The sequence below is a fragment of the Protopterus annectens genome, chromosome 3.part0 (genome assembly GCF_019279795.1).
Source record: "Protopterus annectens isolate FY-2018-M chromosome 3.part0, PAN1.0, whole genome shotgun sequence".
NCBI classification, from domain to species: Eukaryota; Metazoa; Chordata; order Ceratodontiformes; family Protopteridae; genus Protopterus; species Protopterus annectens.
In genome coordinates, this window is record NC_056731.1 from 13,953,693 (window position 1) to 13,980,616 (window position 26,924).

A 26,924-nucleotide genomic window follows, 5' to 3' on the forward strand; every position below is an offset into this window, starting at 1 on the left:
CAGCCATCATAAGCTGCGCATAGTAATTTTCTAAAGTTAAACTCAGGCAGAGTTTTAAATATTCTACAGATATACGGGCAGTCTGTGAGGTACAGTGCCCAAAACATTTGAATGAATTCTGCTCCCCCTGGAAATATTAATTTTTTTGGGTTTGTCACATCTGTTGGGAACTCAGACTGTTGTATATCATCTTGGAAGTAGCAGAGTTACTAATGTTTAGGAACAATTCTTCTGGCAGCACATTAAATCTAATTTAACTAGCTATTCAAAAATGTGTTTTGGAATTAATTTTATAGGTAGTCAATTAGAATTCTGCTCCAAAATTATATCACAGCATTTATTTTCCAGATCCATCCATCCATCCATCCCCAACCCCTTTTCCCATTGTTTTTCACATGGGTTGGGGGCATAATTTCAACAGAGACAAGCACCTAGAGCTAAGGTTTAGATCTGACAGCATAAAAAGTATGACTTAACAAAAATCAGAACATTGTATTTTAAAGTACTTTCAGTTCCAAGCAAATGTCTCGCAGGTGAAATGAATCAGTACTGTACAGACTCTTGGAGTGTTTACAACTGCAAGACTTATGTCATATGGGTGTTTGTACAGATCACATATAAAAGTCTGCAAATCAGCTAGTTGCAGTTACGTCAACCCCTAAAAACATAAGCAGTTTACAAAGACTGATTAACTTACCTGAGGATTCTTAAAAATAGCATACTTCTCTTTTTTCTCCAAAAACAAAACTTTGTTTTCACTATCCCTTGTCCAGTGTGACAGCACTTCTACCAGGTTCTCGTGATCTTCAAAAAACCTTTCTGTGGAAAAAAATAAGTTTGTTTTGGATGCACAGATCTACAAACAAAAGCGTAACAGCAGTATCATTTGTAAGCATAATGAATGTTACACATCAGAATGACATCTAGAACAGCACCCTAAAACACAAGAACTTAATGAACTCTAAAATCCGATGCTTTGCACACCTCAGAGAAATCATGCCATTTTATTTCTAAAGATGCAGATGTTTTCACCTCATAATAATCAGCAGTAGTTGCAGAATTACCCTCATGAAGGCTTTGTATGCTGTTATAAACTTGGAATAATCCTAAGATAAAGGGTCAACATATTTTTCTTCTTCTTTCCCTCTAAGTGTCACTTCAACAGAGACAATGTCTACCTTGCTATTACATCAGTGTCCATGTGTGTGAGTGTGTGCATGAAAGTGTGTGAGAGTGTGTGGGCGTGTGTGTGGTTAACAGAAATACTTAGTTTGATAAACATGTGACGCATGTAGCAGTGCCTCCCCTGAATCTGCATACTACTCCGCTAAATAAAGCAAAAGAAATATGGCTTCACTAATGATTACTCTAGGGCAAACTAGAAGGAAGACACAAGTGATACGCTAGCAGTCTCCACATTCCTAAGCTCTTAAGAAATTATGGAAGCTTATCTTGCATATGAGAGACAGCAGCTCTATAATCCTCTGAAATGGAATATGAGCTAAAAGTGCTCAATTTCAATGGTATACTATAGATTATTAATAAAGCAATACTTTGCTAAGGTTTATTAAGTTTATGTGATGTTTTACCCTACAATGTGCACCTTTCTCTTCTGAGCAATAAAACAAGCTTGAGATAAATACATTACATATGTATGAAATCATGTTTTACAAATGATTTTTTAAACATGCTAGGATAGAACAAGTGATGGGTTTGCATTTTTAATACCCATCACCATCATATCTCCATAGCCTATGTATGTTGCACAACAGTGGAATATGCATGAGTGATTATGGAAAGCGTCAGCAACACTCATAAAAAGAAAAAAGAAAGGGGGGAGGGAGGAAGGAAGGTAAAAAAATGAAATCAGAAGAAAGATACAATAAAAACAAAGTAGGAATACACTGTTAGGTAAGCAATATGCTTTGTAGTGAGCAAATACATGTTTTGATGAGTCAATGAATAGTTATACGGTATGCATTAAACTTTTAGATCAGTGCGTATTGTGACTTATGTCAGAGAACTTTGAAAAGTTTCATGCCCTCTTGAAATGGAAGAAAATTTGGAACAAAATGCATAATTTAACTTGCGATATAGCACCAGTAAAACCAGCAGCTAAAATATTGCAAAGATTCAGCATTATTTTATAGCATTACATTTGCAGACTCATTTCTGATCTAAACGATATTTGTTGAACTAAGCTTTCACATCTGCAAACAGGAAGTTAATAGTATGCATCTGAAAGCAGACTTGACAGTGGACTAAATTAAACATGCATAAAATTTCTTATTTTTATGAAATAGATCCAAGAAATGCATGAATAATAACTAACAATGTATTAAAACTGCAAAATAGGCACATTTTCTGTATTTACAAAGGTGACATCCATCCATAACCAGATTATTTTTGCATCTGAGTAAGGGAAGATCACACTAAAAGCAAGTAGTACTTTTGAAATTAATCTTACTGCAATTTCACAAAAAATGGACATTTTCAAATAGCCAGAGATGAATGCATAAAAAAATGGGTTAACAAGGAAGGCTGCAGAGAAATATAGACAGACTCATGACTTAGGTTTTTAATCTCAGCCTCTCCATTACATATGCACCTGAGCACTGAAGAAGAGTAGTTGTGATGCATTTATGTAAGGGCATCACTATAACTGAAAATACTGCCCTGTAAACTTCATTATTATCTATAAAAATCTGTAAATTTGTGGAATGAATCTTGGTAACTAAATTGGTAATTCACAAACATCTGCCCCCTTTCAGTACAGTTTTGTAAAGTGTACATCTTGCTTGGTTAGTTTGGCTAACTTTTTTGAGGTTGTGACTGATGTCACTGAAGGGGGTCATTCTGTCCATGCTGCTTACGTTGTTCTTGATGAGGCATTTGATACGATTCCCCATGCTTTGCTGTTAAACGTAACAGCCTAAACATGCATTAACCTCTTTTACATAATGGATTGTTAAATTGGCTGTCTAATTATACAAAAAAAGGTGAGAGTTGATGGCATCTTATCTAATAGAGTAGTCACCACTGCAGACTCTAAATACTTTGTGATGGGTCCCCAATTTGTGGATGACTGCAGACTGGGTGCCATTACTGACCCTTCCACACACTCTCAAATTCTCCTATAACACCTAAACAGAATCACTCCTGGTGTTTGACCATTGCCTCACATTTTTTGCAAAAAAAAAAAAAAAAAAAGGTAGTGCAATCATACTTAAGAAACAAGTCTTTCATACTGATTATCACATAAATGAAACAACATAAAGCTGATACAACCATTGGATATTTACTGAACAGCTAGACACTTTCATTAACAATGAACTATCTTTTGATCATCAAGTATCAATTTCAGCAAGAAAATCTTTTTTTTCACTGCCTATTTAATTATCAAAGGTATATCTTCAAGGTCTAAAGATGCAGTCCTTGTATTCTGCCCTCATTAGTCTGACCACTAAACCTAGCAATCTGACTGGAACGTGCTTAACAAAACACCTGTCCCTGCCTGAAAGATTTCAGCATTTCATAACTAAGAAAAATCAAACAGCTAGGCTCCCCTAGCTATCTGGATAGATTAAAAGATCTTTCACATTTTTCTGTCTCATACAGATTCTTTTGTGGAAATGTCTATACGGGCTATGAAAGACTCCATTTTATTAGGTTTCCTCCACTTCAGGAACACTGGTAGTGTTAGGAAGACTTGCACCAAACTTCTCAACTTATACTGTAATATAAATAGGACTTTACCTAAATGATTCACTACAGTAAACTCCCTCTTATCTGGCTCTCTTTAACCGACCTCCTCTTTAACAGGCCATCAAATTTCTGCCGTAGTTCTAGCAAAAGACAACAGAGAAGAACACTTCTGCTTCTTCTGGGCTAAATAATGACAGAGAGTTTTAGACTTCATATTCATTAGAAAATGCATACCAACACAAATCCTGTTATTCTAGCTGATTTATAGCATATAAATATTATTTTGTTTGCTTTTTCTGATTAACTAGCCGTTTGTTTATCCAGCCTAAGGTCCCATCCCAGCAAGACCGGAAAAGAGGGAGTCTACTGTACCTGTAGAACAAATTTCCCTTGCATGTTAAACGATGTAACATCTTGATGACTGGAATGGTTCGCATAATTTACTCTAGGAATTTGAGCATGGCCATTTATCAAGTTGGGAGGTAAACCTGCTGTTGATATGTCTTAAGGTTTATGGCTAGGTTCATACCTCTCAACTGTACTGAATTCCTCAGTATTTATCAGTTTTGAAGTGAAAATATTGGGGGTACCACAAGTTCCTGAGTAGCCCCTTCAGTTACTGCTTTTTTTTCTGAATTTCTTTTTCCGAAGTTGTTGCTGATGTCAACACATGCAGGCGCATGTGTGATGACATCAGCTTTGTGAGGCAGACTGACAGCCAGTTGGAATTCATCTTAAGGCGCTGTGTCTGTTTACTTCAGTTCGTATGTTGATTTGAACATTGAGCAAGACTCAAGAGTAGAAAATAGTTTGGATGTAGATAGCAGGGGATGGGCAGGCAGGACAGCAGCACAGAGCAACCCCAACCAGCAAGCGGAGCAGGCTAGAGGACCTGGCTGGATGACTCAAGGATTGAGCAGCTGTTTTAATATTTAAGTAAACATATCCAACTGTCCGACTCACGAGTCAAGCCAAGAAGCAGCAGAAGCAGCCAAGTAGAGTATGGGACGGGTAATTAACTTTCTGCAGTGCAATGCAATTGCACGCTAAGTGCAGCAGTTGAGCAGCAGAGTCCAGACCAGTCCACCCAGCCAGCGTCTTGCAGTCCCAAGAATCCCAGACCCAGAGAGAGACCCAGTATCAGTTCTGGATAGATCACAGGTGGAGAGGATGAGAAAATTTACCACCAGCCACTGCTCAATTTCCTTCCAAATCTCTGGCTCTACACTACAGGTAAAAGAATTAAAAAGAACATGCAATGAGCATAGACCATGTCGTGACCTACCCTCTCTGTAGTAGCAGTTTATATTACTTTAGAGAGACATGTAAAACTTTAATGAAATGTTAAAGAAAACTAGCCTATTACTACTTCTAAACTTAAAGGGACAATCCCAGGGATTTTTTGTTTTGATTCAGCCTTTGTTTACATTTCAGGTTTGCCTTTCTGAGCATGCTCACCTTTGGCTGAAAGGGGTGGGGGAAGAGTGCCTGTATGAAGTTTCAAAGGTGTTAACCAAATTCCACCTCAAATTGCAGTTCTACTGACAACAGCTGTCCCTGTGAACCATTCATTTACCTACTGAGAAAATCAGCCTTTTAGGCATTTTATGGCCAGGGTGCTGCTGCAAAGCACAGCAGTAAAGGGCATTATTTTGTTTCTAAAATCAGTTGCTTGCTAGAGTACTTTGTTTACCTTTTAGTGCAGTGTAAGTCACATGTTCACACAGAGGCAGCATTTTCAGAGAAGATTGTTAGCTTATTGCAGGTCAGATTTCACAAACTTCAGTGTGGGATGGTTATTATTAGGAGCTGCTAAGAGTTTACTGTTCTTCTTTTGTATTTTCCTTCCCCCACTCATAGGCTATTAGATTAGTTGATCTTGTCACACCCAGATCTTGCAGCCTTTGCAACACTGAAATTACATGTTTAGTATGTGCTTGATTTTGTAAAACTTAGTGGAATGATTATCCTAGCTGAGGCAATTGTATTTTTTTGTTTGTTTTTGTTTCATGCTTGTTGCTACTTGCTTTTTTCCTATCGCTGGTGATTACTTTTCACATGGTCAGCGATAATGTTGCTTATTAGTGCATGTACTCATGCAGGCATACATTTATAAGACAGTTTCCCCTCAGTTCACAGGACAGCAGTGCTTTGAACATTTGCATCTTGGAAGCAAACCCATTGAGTTGCAAATGTCCTAAGCTTTGAGAAGAATAAAATCTTATAACATTCCAATAAAAATGTCAGACAACTTTGAGATTGACTCTTGTTACTGTACTAAAATTACTTTCCCATTAGCTCACTCCCTTCAGGGATCACACAGTAACAGTCTGTATAATACTGATTCCATTCAACTGAATTTATTTTCTTTTTCTTCCCTGCATTGTGGTAAATGTTTGCATCTTTCACTCCTTTCCAGAATATCTGACTGCAGTAGAGTTACACTGGTTACCATTTGAAAATTGAGGCAAATGTATACTCTATTTCCCTACATTTTCCTATCTGTGTGCGTAAGTATGGCTGCAATATGTAATCTAAGTTTATATTCACTGCGCAGATGATTGCAACCCACCTAGTGATATACGGGTTGATGCCTAGCTTAGTGAGTTTTTCTATGAAATCTTGTTTTTAGTTCCATGATGAATATAATGCATAAAACTGCAGCCTTGCTATGTCTTACTGACCAGCTTGCAATTGAAGGCATTCTTGAATGTCTGTCAAATCTGTGTACGCTGGATATGTAATAATGCATGTATTTTATTAAAACTTTGTTCATAGGTTTGTACTAGGCTAATGGCCCTGGGGCCTTTACAAGCCTAGCCATAGGATTACTTTGGCATAGTGCCATCTGGCATTAGTTCCCAGTGCCTCTGTCGAGTAGAGCCACTGGTGTTATCCCCGGGGTGAATTTTCTGTTTCTCATCCACTCATCAAGATTTCTCTTGAAGAGGGTCAATGAGGTGCTCCGTTTGACATGTATGGGAAGTCTGTTCCATAGCATGGGCAGTCTCTGGGTTATGAACCTGTCCCTCCAGCATGTTCTGTTAATTGTGGCAATGAGGTTGAGGTCTCTGGAGTGTGTGGTGCAGAGGTATTGGGATTTCTTTACATGTAGCATTTCTAACAGAGCTGGGTCAGAAATGGCTTTGTAAGTCAAGCAGAGATAGTCTCTAAGTAGGCGATATGAGACAGAGAATAGTTGGGAGTATTTGAGTCTGTCCATATGAGACAAATGTTTAAGGCCTAGGATCCTCTTTGTGAGGTACTTTTTCGGCCTCTCCAGTTGTTGCAGGTATCTAAGTGAGGTACATGCTAAATGGGGTATTTTACTCGGTGACTGGCCTAATAACGGAATAGTAAAGGGAGACAATGACCTCTTTCTTCCTGAATGCAAAACCCTTAGTAATGAGATATGCCACATAGAAGGACCTTCTGACCACAGTGGCAATGTGGTGATAAAGAAAGAGGTTGCTGTCAACCTATGTTCCCAGATCTCTTATAACGTTTTCTGTGTTCAGTGGACTACCATCAATGTGGTAATTCATGGGAACCGGGTTTTTCCCCAAAGGGGATGATGACATTTTTTGGCATTGAGCTTAGGGCCATGGTTACTGTGAGGCCATTCTGTACGATGTCGACATCACTTGGGGAGTTAATAATAGCTCCCGACTTGCAATCATCTGTGAACTTTGTCAGCCAGAGTCCCTTTGTGTTGGCCTGGACTTCAGAGAAGTAGATACCAAACAGAAGAGGACCCAGGACTGAACCCTGTGGGACTCCACTTGTGACTAATCAACAGTCTGAATTCGAGTCAGCTACTTTCACACTGTGGGTTCTACCCGTGAGCCAGTTTGCAACCCACCTAGTGATATAGGGGTTGATGACAAGCTTAGTGAGATTTTCTATGATTCCTGAGTGGGGAATGGTATCAAAAGCCTTGGCCAGATCAAGGTAGGCTGTATGAACCACCTTGCCTTCATCCACAGCTCTGGTGACCGACTCAAAGAAGTCAACCAAGTTGAGCAGGCATCATCTACCCTTCACATAACCAAAGTGTGTGGAATCCAGAGTTTGGAGATTCCCTATATCCTTGTTTATTAGGTCCATGATGATGTGTTCCATAGCTTTGTATATCAGACTCAGCAGGCTAATGCGGCGATAGTTCCCAGGGTCTGTAGTCACTCCTCCTTTGTGGACAGAGATGACTGTAGCAAACAGTCTCAAATGTCAAAACCATGATCCTGAGCACTATAGTCAGAAGAATGTACCACTACACCATCTTAGTTGCAAAATATGAGCTCCAAGTCTTGAACCCAGGACCCTGTACACTACAGTCAGAGAACATACCACTGTACCATCTAAGCTGCTGTGTGTTGTATGCAGTGCACCTAATTATTTTAGTGGTACACTTCACTGTTAATATTGGAATTCTCATAACTTTTCTCAAACTTGCTTCTTTTGTGATTCAGATGGCTGTGTTGATGAGATCACTTGGCACCCTTATCAAGACAGAAATAGATAATTTAAATAAATACATGCATTTGTCATGTGTCATTACTTATTTAACATTTTTTACTGGGAATGTCTACCTTGGAATGAACCCAATTTTCAGCAGCGGCCTGGGGAGAAACACTCCAGATGCATGTCTTTGAAATTGTGTGTTTATCATATGCATTGCTTTAGTTGTTTAAAATGCATTTGCTGAATATCTTTCTGTTGTTATAGATCCACCACACACACACACGTAAATCTGTCTCTGAATTTGTGTGTGTCTCTGTTTATGAATACAGATGTACACACACCTATATGTGTGGTGTGTTAGTGGATACATACATATATACATGCACACACTCATACACTGGCATGCAGAAGGTATTTGTATACTCCTGGCAGCATTTGTGTCGGTCCCTTTCTTGCTAGTTTTACAACTAAGCGTTTTTTCCATTTATCATATGCCACTTGACAAGAATATTAAAAGTGTGACTCGGACTACAGAAACTACAGACCCATAAGCTTAACAAGCCTTATCTGTAAGGCCATGAAACAAATCATCATGGACCCTACAAATAAGGACATAGGTGATCTCCAAACCCTTGATCCAACACATTTTGGTTTTGTCAAAGACAGGTCATACCTGTTAAACCTGGCAGACTTCTTCAAAAATCTCACCAGAGCCACAAATGAAGGCAGATCTGTGCATACAACCTACCTTGACTTAGCAAAGGCCTTCGACACAATCCCACATTCAGACATCATTAATAGACTCTCCCAGTTGAATATCATTGACACAATCCCACATTCAGACATCATTAATAGACTCTCCCAGTTGAATATCAACCCTTATGCTGTCAGGTGGTTTACTAACTGGCTCACCATCAGATCACACTCAGTCAAACTTGGGGACTTTACCTCTACCAGCAGACCTGTCAACAGTGTGGTTCCACAGGGTTCAGTGCTGGACCCTTTTTTGTTTGGAATATACTTCAGTAGTTCAGGCCAAAATAGACAGGCTGCAGCTAAGTTTGCTGATGACTGCAAATTAGGTGTAATCATTTAATCCCGAAACAATGTTCAATATACTTCAAGAGGGACTTACACAAATTAATGATTGGTGCCAAAACCATGGACTCAAGCTTAAGTCTAAAAAATGCATCATCATCCCATTTGGTAAAAATGATATCCCTGCAGACTATCATATAAATAATAATAACCTACATTAACTCAGTAGTGAGGGAATTGGGAACACAAGTTGATTGTAACCTAAACTTTGACCACCATGTGTCTACTGTGGTAAGAAAGCCATTCTATGTTGTTCACCTCATTAGCAAAGGCATTGACTCACAAGCAAAACAGGTCATAACTCCACTGTACTCAACCCTCATCAGGCCAATAATTGAGTACAGTGCTCCCTTTGGTATGTACCCTACCAGGCACCTGCAGCAACATGAGAGACCTCAGAGATTTCTAACCAATACATTTCAGGGTCTCTACCACATATCATAAATTGACAGACTAAAGTCACTGTCACTGTACTCAGTAACATACAGACTACTTAGAGGAGACTTGTTCCTGGCCTACAGAGCAATCTCAGATCCAAACCTAATGGAAATGCTGCACATCCGCAAGACAAATGGGATAACAGTCACTTACTCCAGGGACCTTAGCTTGGCCTGTGACATAAATAGGACCTGCTGGAGAGATGGATATGTCTTTCAGAGGTTGCCATGTCTCAGGAATAGCCTACCAATTTACATCAAACAGAGCCCCTCTATGACTGTGTTTAAGTGTAGCCTGGATGACTGGATTTAAAACCATGAATTCATTGCATGGAATTACACCTATGACCCTCCTAGATATGGGCAGCCATTGCTAACTAAGATATTGAGTTTAGGCTAGATCATTTATATTGGGTTTTTCTAGTATTATATTGGGTACACACAGCTAGGCTTATAAAAACCTTTGGGTCAGTAGCCTAGTAACCACCTATGAACCTGTCAAGTAACAAGAGTATTCTTGCCTTCAGTCATGTACATTTTTAGACATGATGATCTTTCTTGAGTGTTGGCACACCCTAGACTGCACATAATTTTTTCAGGATAACTGTTGCCATATCCCTAGAATTTGGTAGGGAGAGGTACCTAGGAGGAAGCAACCTCAGCAGCAGGTGGCCACGAGTAATTACATGTAGACAGTAATTTGTCATTACATAGTTGGAGTTCTTCCTGAATATACAAACAGAAGGCAAACAGGATACTCGCAACTCAAAATCGGACAACATATGTATAGTTCAGACAGGCAGCAATTGGTAAAAAGGGTGAAGTGAAGAATAATTGGACATTTTACACTACGTTCCTTTCACAGTGGGCTCAACTCAAGAGAGTAGCATTGGAAACAGCACCAGTACCACTGTGGGTAAAAATTCATTCACAGTATCTGTGGACATATGAGAATAACAGATAATAAACATCCGCAGTACAGGTAATTAGGTGGCTTACAAATGGATAGTACAGCACTTTAGAAACACTAGGAAGATGCAAGGTTGTCCAGCTGTATGGCTCATAGCAGTAAAACAATGGAGGGCACACAGCCTGCTACTATTAGAGGCTGATTAAAACAAGTTGAAGGCAGCATTATACCTGGCAAGCTATGAGCTGGCTGCACAAAGCCATGTGGAGGCAGTGTGAGCCTTATGGGACAAACTCCAAAATATATGTCATCAGTAATAAATACAACACATTGTTATTCAGGGTCTATGTCAATTATTCAAACTCTTAAAATGTCGAACGTTATATGGTCGAGACCATATGTTCGACATTTCAAGTGTTCGAAGACTGACTTTTAACGGCACCGTACGGTGCAGAATGGGAGAATTTCCCTTTTCTGTACTGAAGTGCGGTCTCGGACTTGGTATATTTAAGTAGGGGGTGTGTGTGGGGGGTGCAGGGGGGCTTGCCCCCCCTTCTAGCACTGTTAAGGTGTGTTTTTCTTTTTCTTTTTTTTTTTCATTATATATTCGAACTTCCAAATGTCGACTATATGGTCTCGACCATATGGTATTAGACATTTTGGATGTTCGAATATATAACATAGACCCATTTTTCATAGCCTGTTGTTTATCAGGCCTACGTGGAGCATTTAGTTGGTCAAAATAAGAACATTCTAAGGATAAATAGGAGCAACCTATGACTGATCAAGAGGTGAAGAACCAGTGGCTGGCTCTAGCCCCAGGGGCCGCAGAATAGAATGTAGTACAATGTCTACAACATTACCAAACATTGTGCCTACAACATCTAATTCCACTCACACAGTTTCATCACAGACTGGCATTTAAGGAGACATTTTCTGCCATGAGAAGGGTACCCTGTTTCCCCAGCTTCAGGTGAGGGTAGTATTGAAGAAAGCAGTGGAGTGATGAAGCTTTGGTCCCAAACATATATCCCATGCTCAGTTAGATTCCACACTCATTTAGCATAGCAGCAATTTTTCATGTGCATTGGGCAGGGACTTCATGGGAGAACATCAAGAAATTAGGAAGATGGAAGTACAATGTTTATGAAAGATAGCTGAAAAATAACCTTTTCTACCATGCCTAACATTCCTGTCTTTTATTTGCAGCACCTGGCTGTTACCTGTAAGACACACATTGCACCTTCCAACAATATTTTTACTGACTGGGGCTTCCTGCATGTTTGATAACCTGGAACCTTGCTGATGCTCTTCCATGTGAGTGGAAACACCTGCCTTGTGTATCACCCCCTGGAACATGCTGACATTACCTGTGATGTATTGTGGTACGTAAGGTATAACTTGTAATATTTGTGTTAAAGCCCAAATTACAATATCTATACTGAGGCCACACAGTCTGCTCACTCTGCTGAGCTGTAAACCCTTCCACAATCCTTACTGTTGCCTACTATTTATAGTGATATTTATATTAAGGGTTCAAATGGCATTTTTTATATGTGCCGTTCTTGTTCTGTATGCCATTCTTCAGCAGACTACTGTCCATCCGTAATGTTTATTTTCAATTGGGCATTTAGAACCATCAATGTCAAGCAGTCTGCACTCCAAAAGAGGAGCATGAGCAACAAGGCAGTACTTAACTGTGAACATGAACTGTGTTTGATGGAAAATGGGTAAGATGCTGCCAGATTCATAAGTTACCGGAGATACAGTTGCTGACTGACGCTAAAGGAGCAATGTCATGTGGGTGTCATTAGCACCGTCACTATAGTTACAGGTTTCTTTCTACCCCTAGAATTATATGTTCATGTTGTGTTGTAGTTAATGGCTAGGATTTTCAAAGGTTGTTTACAGCAATTTATCTAATATACTGCAGAAGGTTATCCCCTAGGTTAGAAAAAACAGTTGAGTGCACAGTTTTAGATCTTAGTTATTGTCTCACATTAAGAAATACACATCTAACAGATTGATGAGTATGCCATCAAATGACAGACTGATCCTCTGAATATTTGTCAGGTAAATGAATAACCGAGCACAGCAATGTGATGGTTTAAGCCAGATTGAAAGTGATAAGAACTGCTTGGGAGTGTTGATGATAATCTAGCCACCCTGTTTTATTTCTTTTCCAATGCTCAAAGTTGTTCCAGTCCTAGGTTACTTAGGATTATGCAGATATAAAACATGAGTAGTAGTAGATGTCTGGCAGATGCAGAATAAGCAAAGTAGAGTAAGCAAATAGTCCATCATGAAGGGTTTCTTCTGCATATTAGTCTAACAAACAAAGAAAAAACATGGGTTATCTTCTTTATATATTAAATTATGACTTTAACATATGACACAGAACAGCTGAGTTGGGTAAAGAAAACTTGTTTGCAGAGATGTGTTGCATTAGGACTGGAAGATGTATACTTGAGCATAGCTTTTCTCAACTGTCCAGATTTTCTCAGAATGTCCACATTTATGAATCATGTTTTTTGTCTGTTTCTCATAAAATTGTAGTTTTCTGGCAAATCACTGGCAGATCTTTGAGGACTGTCTGAAGTCAGAAAATAATGGCAGCAGACAACATTTCAGACTTCATCCTTCAGAAAAATTCATGCTATGCAAAATCTGTTAGTCAAGTATCATCGTTTTTGTGCCTTTGTTTTGTCCCCCATTATTTGTGGCTTTGTCCAGATTTCCTGCTCCAAGAGATTGAGAGGTATGCCCCCCTGTGACCTTAAATTGGATTAAGATGTATTTTAGTTTTGCACAAGTTCAAAGTTTGATACAATTTTATATATTAATATAAATTAAACACTATTGTTTTTCTGTTTATTTTGTGTTTAATATTTTGTCTGTTCCATTTACGTTTAAAAGTTGGCATCCTATAAGTCCATTGGAGTGGGTGGGGTTATATAATTATGTACGCAACTTTTGTGTTAATCAGCATACATATTTTTGGCTAATTGTACCTACTTTTGTCCAGATTTTTTATGATTCCAGGTTGAGAGGTATGGCTAGGTTACATATGGTTGTTCCAAGTCTATTGTCTAGTGTAGTGCTATGCTATGAAAAAAAGTTATGTACTTTCCACAACGTTCCATGTTTGTAGTCCATCTCACCTACATTCTTGCTGGATGGCTTATCGGCTCCGACTTGGCCGATACTAAAGTTCGAGAGCTTTTACTGGCTCAAGGCTAACCCCTATCCCATGGTGGCTCACAGCAATTCCCCAGATCTTGTCTGCAAGAAAGCAATAAGTACCTAATAGTTATGAAACTATCAATAACTGTGTACATACAGACAGAACATTGTGTAACATTATTCATGCCAGGTGGACAACTACAACCAGGTCAGACAGCTCCAGGAACAGGAAGGGAGCAGGACGGAGGGATGCAAGAATTACGGTGAGATGGACTACAAACATGGAATGTTATGGTAAGTACATAACTTCTTTATGTTATGTAGTCCTATCTTGCGTAATTCTTGCTGGATGGGACAGCGTCCCTAGCAGCTTTATCCCGGGTGGCTCAAGTGAAGAGACTCCAGCACAGTGGACCCAAAGGATGACCTGTCCCGGGGAAGTCAAATGCAATTTGTAATGAGTGACAAAGGTATGTGTTCTTGCTCAAATAGCTGCTGCACAAATGGTATCAATTGGGAGTCTAGATCTAAAGGCACATGAAGCTGATACTGCCCTTGTTGAGTGGCCTTTTACTTTGTTGCGTAACTGTTTGCCAGTAGTCTGATAAGCAAAGGAAATTCAATCTGAAAGCCATTTTGAGAGGGTAACTTAGAAACAGGCAAGCCTTTATTTTTGTCCGAAAAGGAGACAAATAATTCATTTGATTTTCTAAATATTTTAGCCCTGTGTAGGTAAAACCTGTGAATTCTATGGACATCTAACTGGTGTAGCCTGTATTCAGATTTATTAGAATGATTTGGAAAAAACACTGGTAGCTCAATGGTAGTGTTAAGCTTATATTCTGAACATACCTTGGGAAGAAGGAAGGGTTAGTTCTAAGTGAGACTCTATCCTTGTGGTAAACAATGCAAGGAGGTTGAATAGTAAGAGCTTACAATTCTGAGACTCTCCTAGCAGAAGTTATAGCTACTAAAAATAGTGTTTTCTATGATGATAATTTCAGATCCGATGAAGGAATGGGTTCAAAGGGGGAAAAATTAAGGAGTAAGAACTAAGTTTAGGTCCCAGGGTTCTGGTGGCTGTTTGATTGGTGGTCTGAGAAGGGGAACTCCCTTCAAAAAAGTTTTGCACAAAGAGTGGGATATGATGGGATTTCCCATGTAGCCAAAATGGTAATTAGAGATGGCAGCTAACTGAACTCTAACCATAGCAGCCGCAGCTCCTTCATGAAAAATGGAGGCAAGGAAGGACAACATGTATTCTATAGGAGCTGTACAGGGATCTAGGTCTTGATTTACAGCCCAAATACAGAACATTTTCCATTTTCTGGAATATAATTTCCTAGTGGAAAGCTTGTGGGAAGAAATCAGAATGTGTTCGGCTGAAGGTGAGAGGGAAACGCACCTGGCTATTCGTGGAACTACAGCAGCCATACTGTCAATTTCAGGGTCTGGATAGTAGGATGGAACTGCCCCTATTGATTAATCAAGAGGTCTGGAGATGGTTCCAGAATCCATGGTTCCTCCAAGAGGTAGGGCCACAGGAAGGGAAACCAGACTTGATGAGGCCAGTGAGGAGCAATGAGGATCAGGGTACTCCAACTGTTTTACTTTCTGTATCACGTTTGGAATGAGAGGAAAAGGATGGAAGGCATAAAGGAGTCCTGGAGGCCATTTGTGGACTAGAGCATCCCTGGGTGACATCCCCGGATATGGAATTAGGGAAAAGTAGCTGCTGCATTTGGTGTTCAGGTGTGTGGTGAATAGGTCACAGCAAAGCTGGCCCCATCTGTGAAAGATCTCTTTCACAAGTTCTGAATTCAGGGACCACTCGTGAGGCATGAGAATGCCTTGACTGAGTTTGTCTGCTATTACATTGCACTTCCCCAGGATGTGAGTTGCTACCAGAAAGCGTTGAGTGTTCATCACCCATTTCCAAACTCTTATGGCCTTGCAACAAGATTTGGTTCCCCCTTACTTGTTTATGTACCACACGACAGACATGTTGTCTGACTGAATTACAATTGTCCCGGTGGGAAGAGAACTGTGAAGTGCTTGCAACGTATATAGTACCACTCTCATCTCCAGAACATTGATGTGCAAGTGGTTCTCGTGGTTCTGCCAAGTACCTTGGACCATCATTCCCAGATAATGCCCCCCCCCCCTCTGGGAGGCGTCCCTGGTCAAAACTGCATTTTCTTGGGGTGGAACAAGTGGACGACCTAAAAGAAGTTATTCCGTATGCAACCACCATGTCAGATCCTTCTTGCAGGTGTTTGTGATGAGAATCTGATGCCACAGGAGAAGATCCTGCATTGACCATTGGGCAAATAGTAGCCACTGAAGTACTCTCATGTGCAGATGGGCTAGGGGAACTAAGAATGGAAGAAACCATAATTCCTAGTTCTTGAAGTACTACCCTGGCCTGAATTTTGTGACTGTTTAGCAAGGATCTGACTTGGTTGCGCAATGATTCTACTTTTTCTGGTGTTAGTCTTGCTGTCATGGTGGTTGAGTCTATTTCTGAGCCTAAGAGTACAATGTGCTGCGATGGAGATGAGGCTGATTTTTTTTTTTTAGGTTTACTGTGATGCCTAAACTGGTGCACAAGGATATAGTCTCGTCCCTGGTTCTAATCAGTTCATGCTTGGTGGTAGCAGTGAGAAGCCAGTCGTCTAGGTACAGAAACATCTGGAATCCTTGACATCTCAGGTGAGCCGTTACCACTGCCATGCATTTGATGAACACTCTGGGGGCTGTAGTGAGACCAAAGGGCAGTGTTCAAAACTGAAAATGACTGGCTCCCAGCCGAAAGCATAAGTATCTTCTGGAGCACCTGTCCATTTTGATGTGGTAGTACGCGTCCTGAAGATCTATTGAGCACGTCCAATTGTCTTTCCTGATAAAAGGAAATATCGACTGCAGAGTGATCATTCAGAACTTCTATTTCTTTACAGACTTGTTGAGTTTGCTGAGATCTAGAATTGATCTCCAGTCCCCTGTTTTTTTTGGAACTACAAAGAATAAGTTCCAGATCCTATTTGCTCTCTGGGGACTTCTTGGATGACTCTTTTGCATCAACAAGATGACCTCTGATGTTGCATGGTCTAATTGAATGGGTGGCATGTCTGGTAGAGACAGGTTTACTGGGGGATCAGAAACAAAGGGAATCAGGTAACTTCTGGATATTATGGTTTGTACCAAACGATCTTGTGAAATGTTTAGCCAGGCACTTGGGTACAGTGATAGATGATCCCTGAATGCCTCCAGAGACGGACATTTGGGCAACCCCTCAGGGGCCATGGAAGGAACAATCAGAGAAAGTTTCTCTATCTCCCTGGTGTTGCAGACCTCCTCTGCTGTGAGGACTGCATCTTCCATTATACTCTTCCCCCTCTGCCCCTAGGGGAAGGTTGACCTTGTGCCTGAGGGAAACCTTTTTGGGATTTACAGAATCACATTTTCCCTCCTGTTTGACCCTTGGGATACGGTCTAGAAGGAAGGGAGAAATGGTCTCCGACAGCAGATACGGTTTTCCCTTCCTGCTTGCACCTGGTCAAGGTCTCTTTCACCTGAGGCCCAAAAAGAGTTGAACCATCAAAGGGGACATTGGTGAAGGAAGACAAAGGATTCTGTGAAGTTACAGAGACACATCCAAGAATGTCTCCTAAGAGAGATTCCTGCTGTGGCTGCCCTGCTCGCTCCATCCGCTGCATAGGAAATCAGCCTCATGGAGGAGTTAGCTATCGATGTAAGGGTGGAGAGCTGCACAGAAACCTTATCTGTGGATCCCGAAGCTACTGAACCCTGAAGGGTATCTTCCAACTCTTTCAGGAGATCCCTCTGAAGTCGAGTAAAATGGGAAAGGTAATTCAGCGATCTTAAGGTTAAATGCCACTGAAGAAAAAAGGTATGCTTTCCATATCTATCCATCGTTCTGGACTTCTTGTTACGAGGATGGATATTGGAAGATGGCTCAGACAACTCCTTCTTGGTGGCTGCTACTACCACCATAGCATCAACGGGAACCCCTTTGGAAAGAAAAGACTTATCTTCTGGTGCAGTCATAAATTTGTTTGGCCTCCTTGGGACAGGTTCCACTGTGTCTGGGGAGGTCCAGGCTTTCTACAATATAACCCCTAAGAGCTGGTCATATGGCAGGGTCACCCAGGAGGTGGAAGGTCGGTAACCAAAGGCCTCAAGATACACTGATTTGTCCTCAGTACACCCCCCTAAGGATTTCCAGGATGTCAGAAAAGGAGACATCCTCAGAGGGGGATCTAGGGGACCCTTCTGACTCCTCCAAATCAGAGTCAGACATGACAGACTCAGGTGAGTCAACATGCTTCCTCTTACAAAGTCTCTTCCGAGGGAGCTGTCCAGTGGGATAATCTGGGGAGGTCTCAGAAGAGGGGGCATCTCCAATGGAGTTGCTTGAGTCTCTGGTTCCCTATGCTGTGGGGGGTGGCGGGGGGGAGAACAAGTTGCTGATGGCTGCTGGTGAGATATCGGGTCGAAAGGTATGGCTTTTGCAGAAGACAAAGCCTTCTCTATTGCTTCAAAGCCCCCCTCCGAAGATGACCTCTGCTCCGAGAAGACGGATGGTAGGCTCCGAGCAAGGCGGAAATGGCTCCGAAGCAGATGTGGGAACCGAGCTGATTCGAGCCGAAGCACCGAGAGGGGGGTGTGATGATTGGGGAGAGAGGGGCGAAGGCTGCCAGCCTTGTCAAATAGAATTTTATATCTAATTCTATCAACTGTATAAATAAATGTAAAATACAAGCTTGTGTTTTTAAATGTACGAAAACACTGTGAAATGTGGAACTGCAAAATATGTGACAACATTGCACTCTACTGGCCCAATGAAGCATGTTGTATCCTTTCATGTTAGAATTCGGCCCGAGGGCGGCTGGATGAAGATGTCATGCCCATTGTTTTAAGGCTAAAGTTTATGACTAGAATTTAGATGTGGAAGGTGCTTTTATTGCTTTAGTTTCTGTTAGCATATACATGTAAAATGTCTTGAATCATTGTAAGTTTCTGAGGAGGTGTTAGATTGCTAAATAATGCAGTTTGTGACCTGAGAACTCAGACCAGGTGTTAAGATGATGCAATATGAATACTGGGAAAACCTAAGTGTCAAAAATGATGTAATTTTGGGAGGGCCTTAGGGACATGTTTGTTAGTAATGTTTAAATACTATTTCTTACAAGAGACCAGGGGGGCATTTGGATCTGGACATCTAACTCATCAGCACTCTGCTTATGCTCACATGTAAGTTTTTAGCACTGTGATACCTTGTAGGAATAGTTAAAGCTAGTAAAGATTAATAGGTTTGGGAGGGTGGCCTATGGTTAATGTGTTTGCCTTACAAACACAAAGTGCAGGGCTTGAGTCTCACAAGCGATAATTGGCCAGGCTTAAAATGGCTCGCAAGGGCAGTTAGCTTAGTACTAATCTATGAACCTATGAAACCAGACCTGTCCTACTGTATAATTTTAAGTTTCTGTGTGATCTGTGAATTCTTAGATATCTCTGTGGTGTAGTAGATTTGTCTTGGGTTTTAATTATTTATTATTAAATATTTTTAAAACCTTATACCTGTGGCTGCTTTGTGTAGAGATGAAGTATGCTTTAGAGTACATTATATATTTATAGAGTTTACTGTCTAAGCCCTTCCAATAAACCTTAGACTGTATAGTCACATTACCATTGGATATTAATATTTCGCAGCAGTAATTGGACACCCTTTTAAGGGCCTTTTAGTAGCTGATATTAACTGAGTGGTGGCAGTAATTACTACCGTAAAGTCTGGGTAAAGGGGCACAGCTGGAGAATCTGTGTCAGCCTTTTCCAGGAGTGTCTGTGAAGTTGTATAAATACTTATCTCAAAGTGTGTGTGTGTTGTGTCAGCTACTTGGGCAAGGACACAAAGCGCTGCTTGGACAGAGAGGGTACTGGAGGTTCTAGCTTGCCCAGTTAGGCTGAGACCTGGACCCTATAGCTGTGCCAGTGGGGAGTCTTAATGGGGACCTGGTGAGCAAGGGAGCAGCCAGCTCCAGACTGACTGTGATCTCTGTGTGCACTTAAGGGAAATTGTACTTTACTGTGTGTATAAGTCATCCTTTCCTCCTCTAGGAGACAACCTCCCTGGTGTTAGTGGTGAGGATTGAGGCTCCTTGATTGATGGGCCAGGGCACAGTCGTCACAGTCGGTTCCAAAGAAAACCCAGGGTGACTATCCCCCTCGGAGTCGACTCGACAGCGTCGGCTCCCAGATTCCTCGGCTCTAGACTGAGCCACTGAGGACAGAGTTTTCGGTTCAGAGGAAGCAGGAAGAATACTCGGAAACGAAGGATACAACATCAAGGAACCCGAAGTGATTGGCTCAGAGAGCGAAGCAGTCAGAGGAGGAGCAGTGGATTGCAAAAGGGTCGGCTCCGAAGCCTTTGGGTCCAGAGGGGCCAATTTTCTTGCCAGAGCCGGGTCAGAGAGCAACCTTTTCACCACCCACTCAATGTCCTCATCTGAGTGTGTCCTGGATAATCGGGTGGAGACAGGAGGAGATCTCCTCCTCTCCAAAATAGGTGATCTCAAAATAGGTGAAACAGGGTCAATATCAGGTAACTGTCTCAGTGCTGAAGGTTGCCTCGGCACCGAGGTGACCGACAGCACCGAGACAGAAGTGGAATTGGACCAAGAAATGGTTCCGAATCACCAAGGGAGAATGGAATTATCCTTTATTGTTATTCCAACAACAGATGATAAGCGCTTTCGTCTACCAAATGAGACTTCATCTGATGAATGATAGACTTTCTGCACTAAATCCTTCACTTTGTAAGCATTCCATAACTTCACCTTCTATTTTTTTTTAACTTCCACTTTATTAATCTTCTGTTCTATGTTCCCTCTTTGTGATCTTATTTTTAATTATTATTTTTAATTATGAATTGTTCCAATATCTGGATGCCTTTGCCTGTATTTCTCTTTGAATATCTTTGGGGCTGCCTTTTTGTGTTGATTAATTTAGCTTTCTCCTTTGCATAAATATTGCACCATATCAAATCTCTCTTTCTTCCTTTCAGTAAGGAAAGTAAAGCAGCTTTGATTATCTAAGGTTACAAACTTTCCTTAAATTAGTTTTAGATGCTAATTAAAACTGATCTATTTTGGCTCTGATGAATGAGAACATCAAAACCATACTCTGAAAAATTTTCAAACAAACACAAAAACAAGCCAAAATATTGAAATTATTGTACTTTTCCTTGGAACATCATTTGAAACCACCAAGTTGCGATGGCTTCTTACTTAGCCAATAATTCATAAACTCAGTTATTAAAAGCATGTTATTAGAAGTACAGGCACAGTGTGCAAGCATTCAGTTAAAACACTGGGTCTGCTGATCAACCTGATGTCATTTCAGGTATTTCAGAAAGCGCAACCAGGATAGTTTGTTTAATGTTTAACGAAAGGGACAATATAGAACATTAGTGAAGTTCAGCACAGCATTCTGGGGAGAAAGGAATTCTCAACTTGAGGTATAGGAAGGGCAAGGCAGACGGGCTACTAATTCAGCACCAAGATCCAAGGGATGGCAAAGGTAAAAAAACTCTGCTTCTCTCTCTCACTCTTTCTCTGTGTCCAATCAAACTTCTCCAACGCTGTACAGTTGCCAGGGCTGTTAGTTTTCACCATCATCAAACTCCTCTTTTCCCATTTTTCTAACTGAGGTTGGGGTGTTGTGTCGACTGTCACTACATTTCTTAATTTGATGCCACTCTCCTACCTTCTTCAGTGGTCATGACTGTTGCAGGTCTTCTCTGATTCAATCTATCCCTTTGCTGGATGTCCTTTTTATCTCTTGCCTTTGTCCTGTTTCTGTCAAATCATCTTCTTCACCAGACTGGCTTCTGCCTTCCTGCACATGTGTACAAACTACCATAATCTGTTCTCTTTGACATTCTCTGCAATTGGAGCTACTATGGCTTCTGTTCTGATTTCCTCATTTTCTCAGTCTCACAGTGTGCAACCTACCACCCATATCAGACACTTCATCTCCATCATTTCTGGTTTTCTCAACTGATCTGCCTTCATTGTCCAGGCTTCTGTGCCATACAGTACTACCAGATGTGTTGCTGTTTTGAACACTTACGTTTCAGCTTTTTTGACACTCTTCTGTCACACACTACCACTGCCACTCTGATTCTAGGTTTGTCCTCCTCATTCAGACTTCTCTTCTTCGCCATCACCTCTCCCAGATACTTGAAGTTACTAACCTGTTCCAATACTTTCCTGTCTTTTTCAAGTTTTATCTTCTTTTGATTTCCCCATTTGCTGACATGACAATTGTCTTGTCTGTACTTAGTTTCTTCCCAAGTCTTCAGTTTAGCATTCCATTCCCTTAACATCTGCGGAAGTTTTTGTACAGGGTTTGCTTCTACTGCCACATCGTTTACATACAGCAGCTTTGTCGATCTGTCCCTTGTGACCTGTTTGTTAATGTAGTCCATCACCAATATGAGCAACAGTGGGCTCAGAGTTGAACCTTGATATGCACACTCTCCCACTGGGAACTCTTCTGCGAGTCTGAAAACTGCCTGTACTTGTATTACTGCATCACCATACATATCCTGCACTAATTCTACCAGTGTTTCCATGACTTTACCATTACAGAACTGCCCAAATCTTGTGATCTTATGATATGCTTTCTGAGAGTCCAGTTAGACTCTTTCCTCATCCCTAGCTTCTTCTCAAATATCTGTTAGGTTGATTGTGCTGCTTTCTGATCTGAATCCGAACAGATCATATTCCATATTACTTTCTCCAACTTTGAGTATTCGTTTATCAATCAGCCTCTCCAACACTTTCATGCAGTTTGACAGGAGTTTGATATCTCTACTGCCCACAGTTGTGACAGTCTTGTACCCTGGCAGTAGAATGCTTATTCTCCAATCATCTGGGATATGCCTTTCTTTCCATAGTGCTAAGAGTACCCTCTGGAGGCATTTCTCCTCTAATTCCCCTAAGATCTTGAGGAAATCTGCTAATACCTCATCTAAGCCTCCTGCTTTCCCTGACTTCATTTTCTTTAGTGCTATTCTTACTTTTTCTAGGATGGGTTCTTCCTCTTTTATCATATGCTTTTTCTGAGTGAGTACAGCTTCTGTAAGGTTTTATTTACTCAAAAGCTGTTGGAAGAACTCCTTTTATTTGTCTTTGATGTCTTGTCAACTGGTCAGCAGGTTGGTTTTAGCATCCATTAGGGAAGGTGTCTGATGAATATCTTCTTTACCTCTCCGTCTTTGCAAACTGATATAGTTTCTTTGTGTCATCTGCTGAGTTACTTTCCGGAAGCTGGTAGAGTTTCGCACATAGCTCCTGGATGGACAGTATTCCTTCTTAGTGTCTTTTATCAGCCACTTTTTCCTGCATGCCTTCTTTCTTTGGGTGACTTTCAGGACTTCTGCATTCCACTCCAGCCTTCCTTATATACCGTATTTCTATACCTATCACATCTATTCTACAGTTCTCATATGTTGTTAGACACACTGTCATTCTTCTTCAACTCCATCAATTTCATCTTCTTCTTGAAGTAGTAGATTCTTGAGTATTTCCTTGAACTCTTTTGCTCAAATGTTGACCTCAGAGCCTTCTCTGACCACTGCCAAAAGCTGATTGGGACAATCGGTGGTTTATGCTGTGGGCTGACTGTTTCACTGGGGAAGACTTTGCAATTGCTGATTTTACCCCATTGCTCTCTCTCCTTACTATAAGGAAGTCTACCCGAGTTGAATGTTGGTCATTCTTGTATGTAATCGTGCGACTGTCTCTCTTGCTGAATCATGCATTGGCCACTATTAAGCCCTTTGCCAGACTTCATTCTTCCCACAGCTGCTGTTCTCCTACTCTACTTTAGCCTTAGGCTGTTCTACTTTAATATTCTCACAGGTTCAGCCACACAGTGGCAATGAACAATAGGGAGCCTGGTTAGCCCAGAATGCAGCATCTTTGGTCGAATGTTCCCAATATGGGTGCCACTGGAAGCTTTGTGCAGGACTCAGATTTCATTAGCATTTTGATGTAGTGCTCAGTCAGGGGTAAAAGCCTTCTTTTGGCAGAATGCATTCAATTCCAGTTTTATAAAGTTAGTGTGAGAAATCAGAAAATGAAGATAAAAGTAATCCGTGCACCCCGTGTGCTGCCAAATGCTAGTGGAACAGATACACATAATGGGGTTTGCAAGAACATAATTAAGCTCAGTGTTTTAGTCTGTATACACTAAGTAGTTTGATTTCCTCTATCCCTTGCTATAATTCTTTGCTTTCTTGGTTCTCACTTAAGGGAAGAAAATGTAAACAAGTCATATGATGTAGGCTAGCTTCAGTAAGAGGCATGTACCCCCTCCCCTCAATAGTATATTTTGAGAAATTCTGAACTGAGAAAAGCTGTGCTGACTGAGTAAACCATATGCAAATCAGAGAAAACACACCCAGAAATTTCCAGTTTGCTGAGCACATTTGAATGTCTTAAATGTTTGCTATATTTTAATATGAAAATATGGATGTCATTTTACTATACCAACCTGCTCTGAAACAGCATATTTTCAGTTAATTCTGTTTTTAAGATGGTGCCACCCCCCTTAACCCTTGTAGAGCCAGCTATAAAAGGGAAATGAGATTTAAGAGCACATCACATCTGTATTTACTAACCTTTTTAGTAACCCACATAGAACTGACCACCACATACAATTTAGAATGCAAAAAAAAAAATTAATACAAAGATGAAATAAAGCTTGACAAAAACATTTTCTAAAAAACAAATATTACATTTACTCATGTATATAGAATTGTTCAATAACTTCACATAAATAATAGTATCGGATTATGATTTTTGCATACTTTCAAAATACTACTGACTGCCCATAACAATAGCCACAGCCTTATCAGCATTACATGCAAAAAAAAAATGGATGCATTTCTTTATTTCTTCCATGCCTCCTTTTCACCTTTAGTTGAACTATGACAAAATATATATCCTGTATTGTTCAGTTTGTGTTATTCATTATCAGATGCCTTTTTAAAAACTAACATTTCTGTTGTTGGCTAGCATAAACAGTATACTTTGCATAAATGCTGGCAAAATATATCCTCATGACTGAATAATATCTTCAAGATAGTACTAACTGAAGTGTAATAAATTAAACATTACCTCAGTGGTGCTGTAACATGTTGCTAGATAAAAGGTCAAGTCCTCATCTAATGCACATACTTCATGTATGTTCAGAACACACCTAGAAATATTATGCTCTGAATTGCCAGCAGCATTATTTAAAATAAGGTTCTTAACCAGTCACTTTTCTGAAATTGTCACTGATGCTCAATGTATCTTGGTCTTTCAACTATTTTCTTTCCTTTCTTATTGTGATGTATGTTATTTATGTATTTATTTATTTAGCATCTACTTATTGGGATATTACATGGCTACTTTTCTGCCTCAACCTTGGCCACAACAACAATGGTAAGTACAATGTGTATGGACAACTCGCTGTAGCCAGTGAACTTATATGTTTTGAGGAACTGGGAGAAAACTGTAGTACCTGAAAAAAAAGCACACAGACATGGGAAGAACATGTTAACTCGGCTGAGGCAGTGACTGGAATTTCAAGATTGAGCCCTAGACCCTGTGGTTGTGAGACAGATGACCTACTGCTATGGTAATCTGGGGGAATATCAAAGGGGCCCGATTACTTACTGTAGCATCACCGGTGGAATAAAAACTGGACTGTGTTTTTGTGTTTGAATTAGAAATCATTATTTGTTAAGTTTATCACAATTTAAAAAATGGATGATTCATCATGTCCTTTCCTAGAATGTGATAAAGAAATGTTATCATTGGTTCAGAATAACTTATTTACAATTATTTGTGTTTCAAGTAAAAATTTCCTGTTTTTCAAAGTCTGTTCAGTCACAAAGCAACTTTGTTTTATATTTTCAGTTTAGCCTTGTCACCTTAAAATGTAATGTTCTCAAACTTCATTCTTAGAAAAGCTTATTCATTCTTGTGTTTATAACATTACAGATTACTGTTGCATTTGTTGAAGTCTGTTTGTAGTTCCTCTTCCTGGAAGCTAGAATCACTGAGAATAATATGGAATCAGCTAGAATAAAGCTGCATCAACTCCAAAGATATCTGGTGTAAACTTCCTCTCCACTGTTCATGAAACTCCACCTGTCTCTGCTCTAAGTACAGCTTTTAAAAACTATCAGACCTAATGGTACTATCTTCTGTCTGTTGTAAGCTGTAGACATACTTCTCTACCAGGAAAACCTAAAGTCATGAAAGTCACTTTTTTAAAAAGAAAAATCCACGGTATCCCTCGAAGTCTCAGAAAACCCAGTATGCAACCTATACTGGGTCAAAAAAAAAAAAGCAGAAACTTCGCAGTGTGGAGAGTATGAAGTTCTCTCCTTGAAATATGTTATGCACCTAGTTTACTAATAAAATTCAAACTTAAAGTACATACTGCAAAATAATAAAATAGTAGGTAGCCCACAGTTAAGTTAAAATGGAATATCCTTTATTGAAACACGCAAGCAATTTGGTTTGTGTGTTTCAATAAAGGATATTCCATTTTTTTCAGTAATTTTTATTTATTCTTTACATCAAAGCAGAACAGTAAATGATAAACAAATATAGGAAAAACATATGAACATTAAACAATTGTTATACATTCAAAGTAATGCAAAAAGAGGTTGATCAATCAAACAATACTATTTACACTATATACATAGATGCTTACAAAATTCAGCATAGCAAAAAAAAAAAAGAAAAAAGTAGTTTTGCAAGAATTATTATAGGTACAATATTAAAGAGAAAAAGAAAAACACTTATAAGGGTTAGGGATGTATGATGTTGTGTAAAAACTCCTAGTTATAGTGAAGTATAAATATTTGTGGTAGGTTATGCAAGAATAATATTAAAAATTTGTTCCCATAAATTCCTAAATTTAATATTTTTGTCCCTTTTATTAATTATTATTTTATGGGCTAATAGATGTTTAGTCGCCATCAATCTGAAGTTCTCCCATGAGTTATTAGTTGAGTTAAGCCAATTGGTAGCTATATAAAGTTT

At 39.9% G+C, this 26,924-nt stretch overlaps 1 protein-coding gene across 2 annotated transcripts in view; it reads right to left on the minus strand.

The window, feature by feature from the left end:
* The window catches only part of LOC122796236 (amyloid beta precursor protein binding family B member 1 interacting protein), a 1,476,726-nt gene that overhangs the window by 577,313 nt on the left and 872,489 nt on the right, over positions 1 to 26,924 (minus strand). For both annotated transcript variants that reach the window (XM_044064553.1, XM_044064552.1), the window contains one exon: positions 698 to 819. In XM_044064553.1, coding sequence (XP_043920488.1) covers positions 698 to 819 — 122 coding nt within the window. The remainder of the gene's footprint in view (positions 1 to 697; positions 820 to 26,924) is intronic.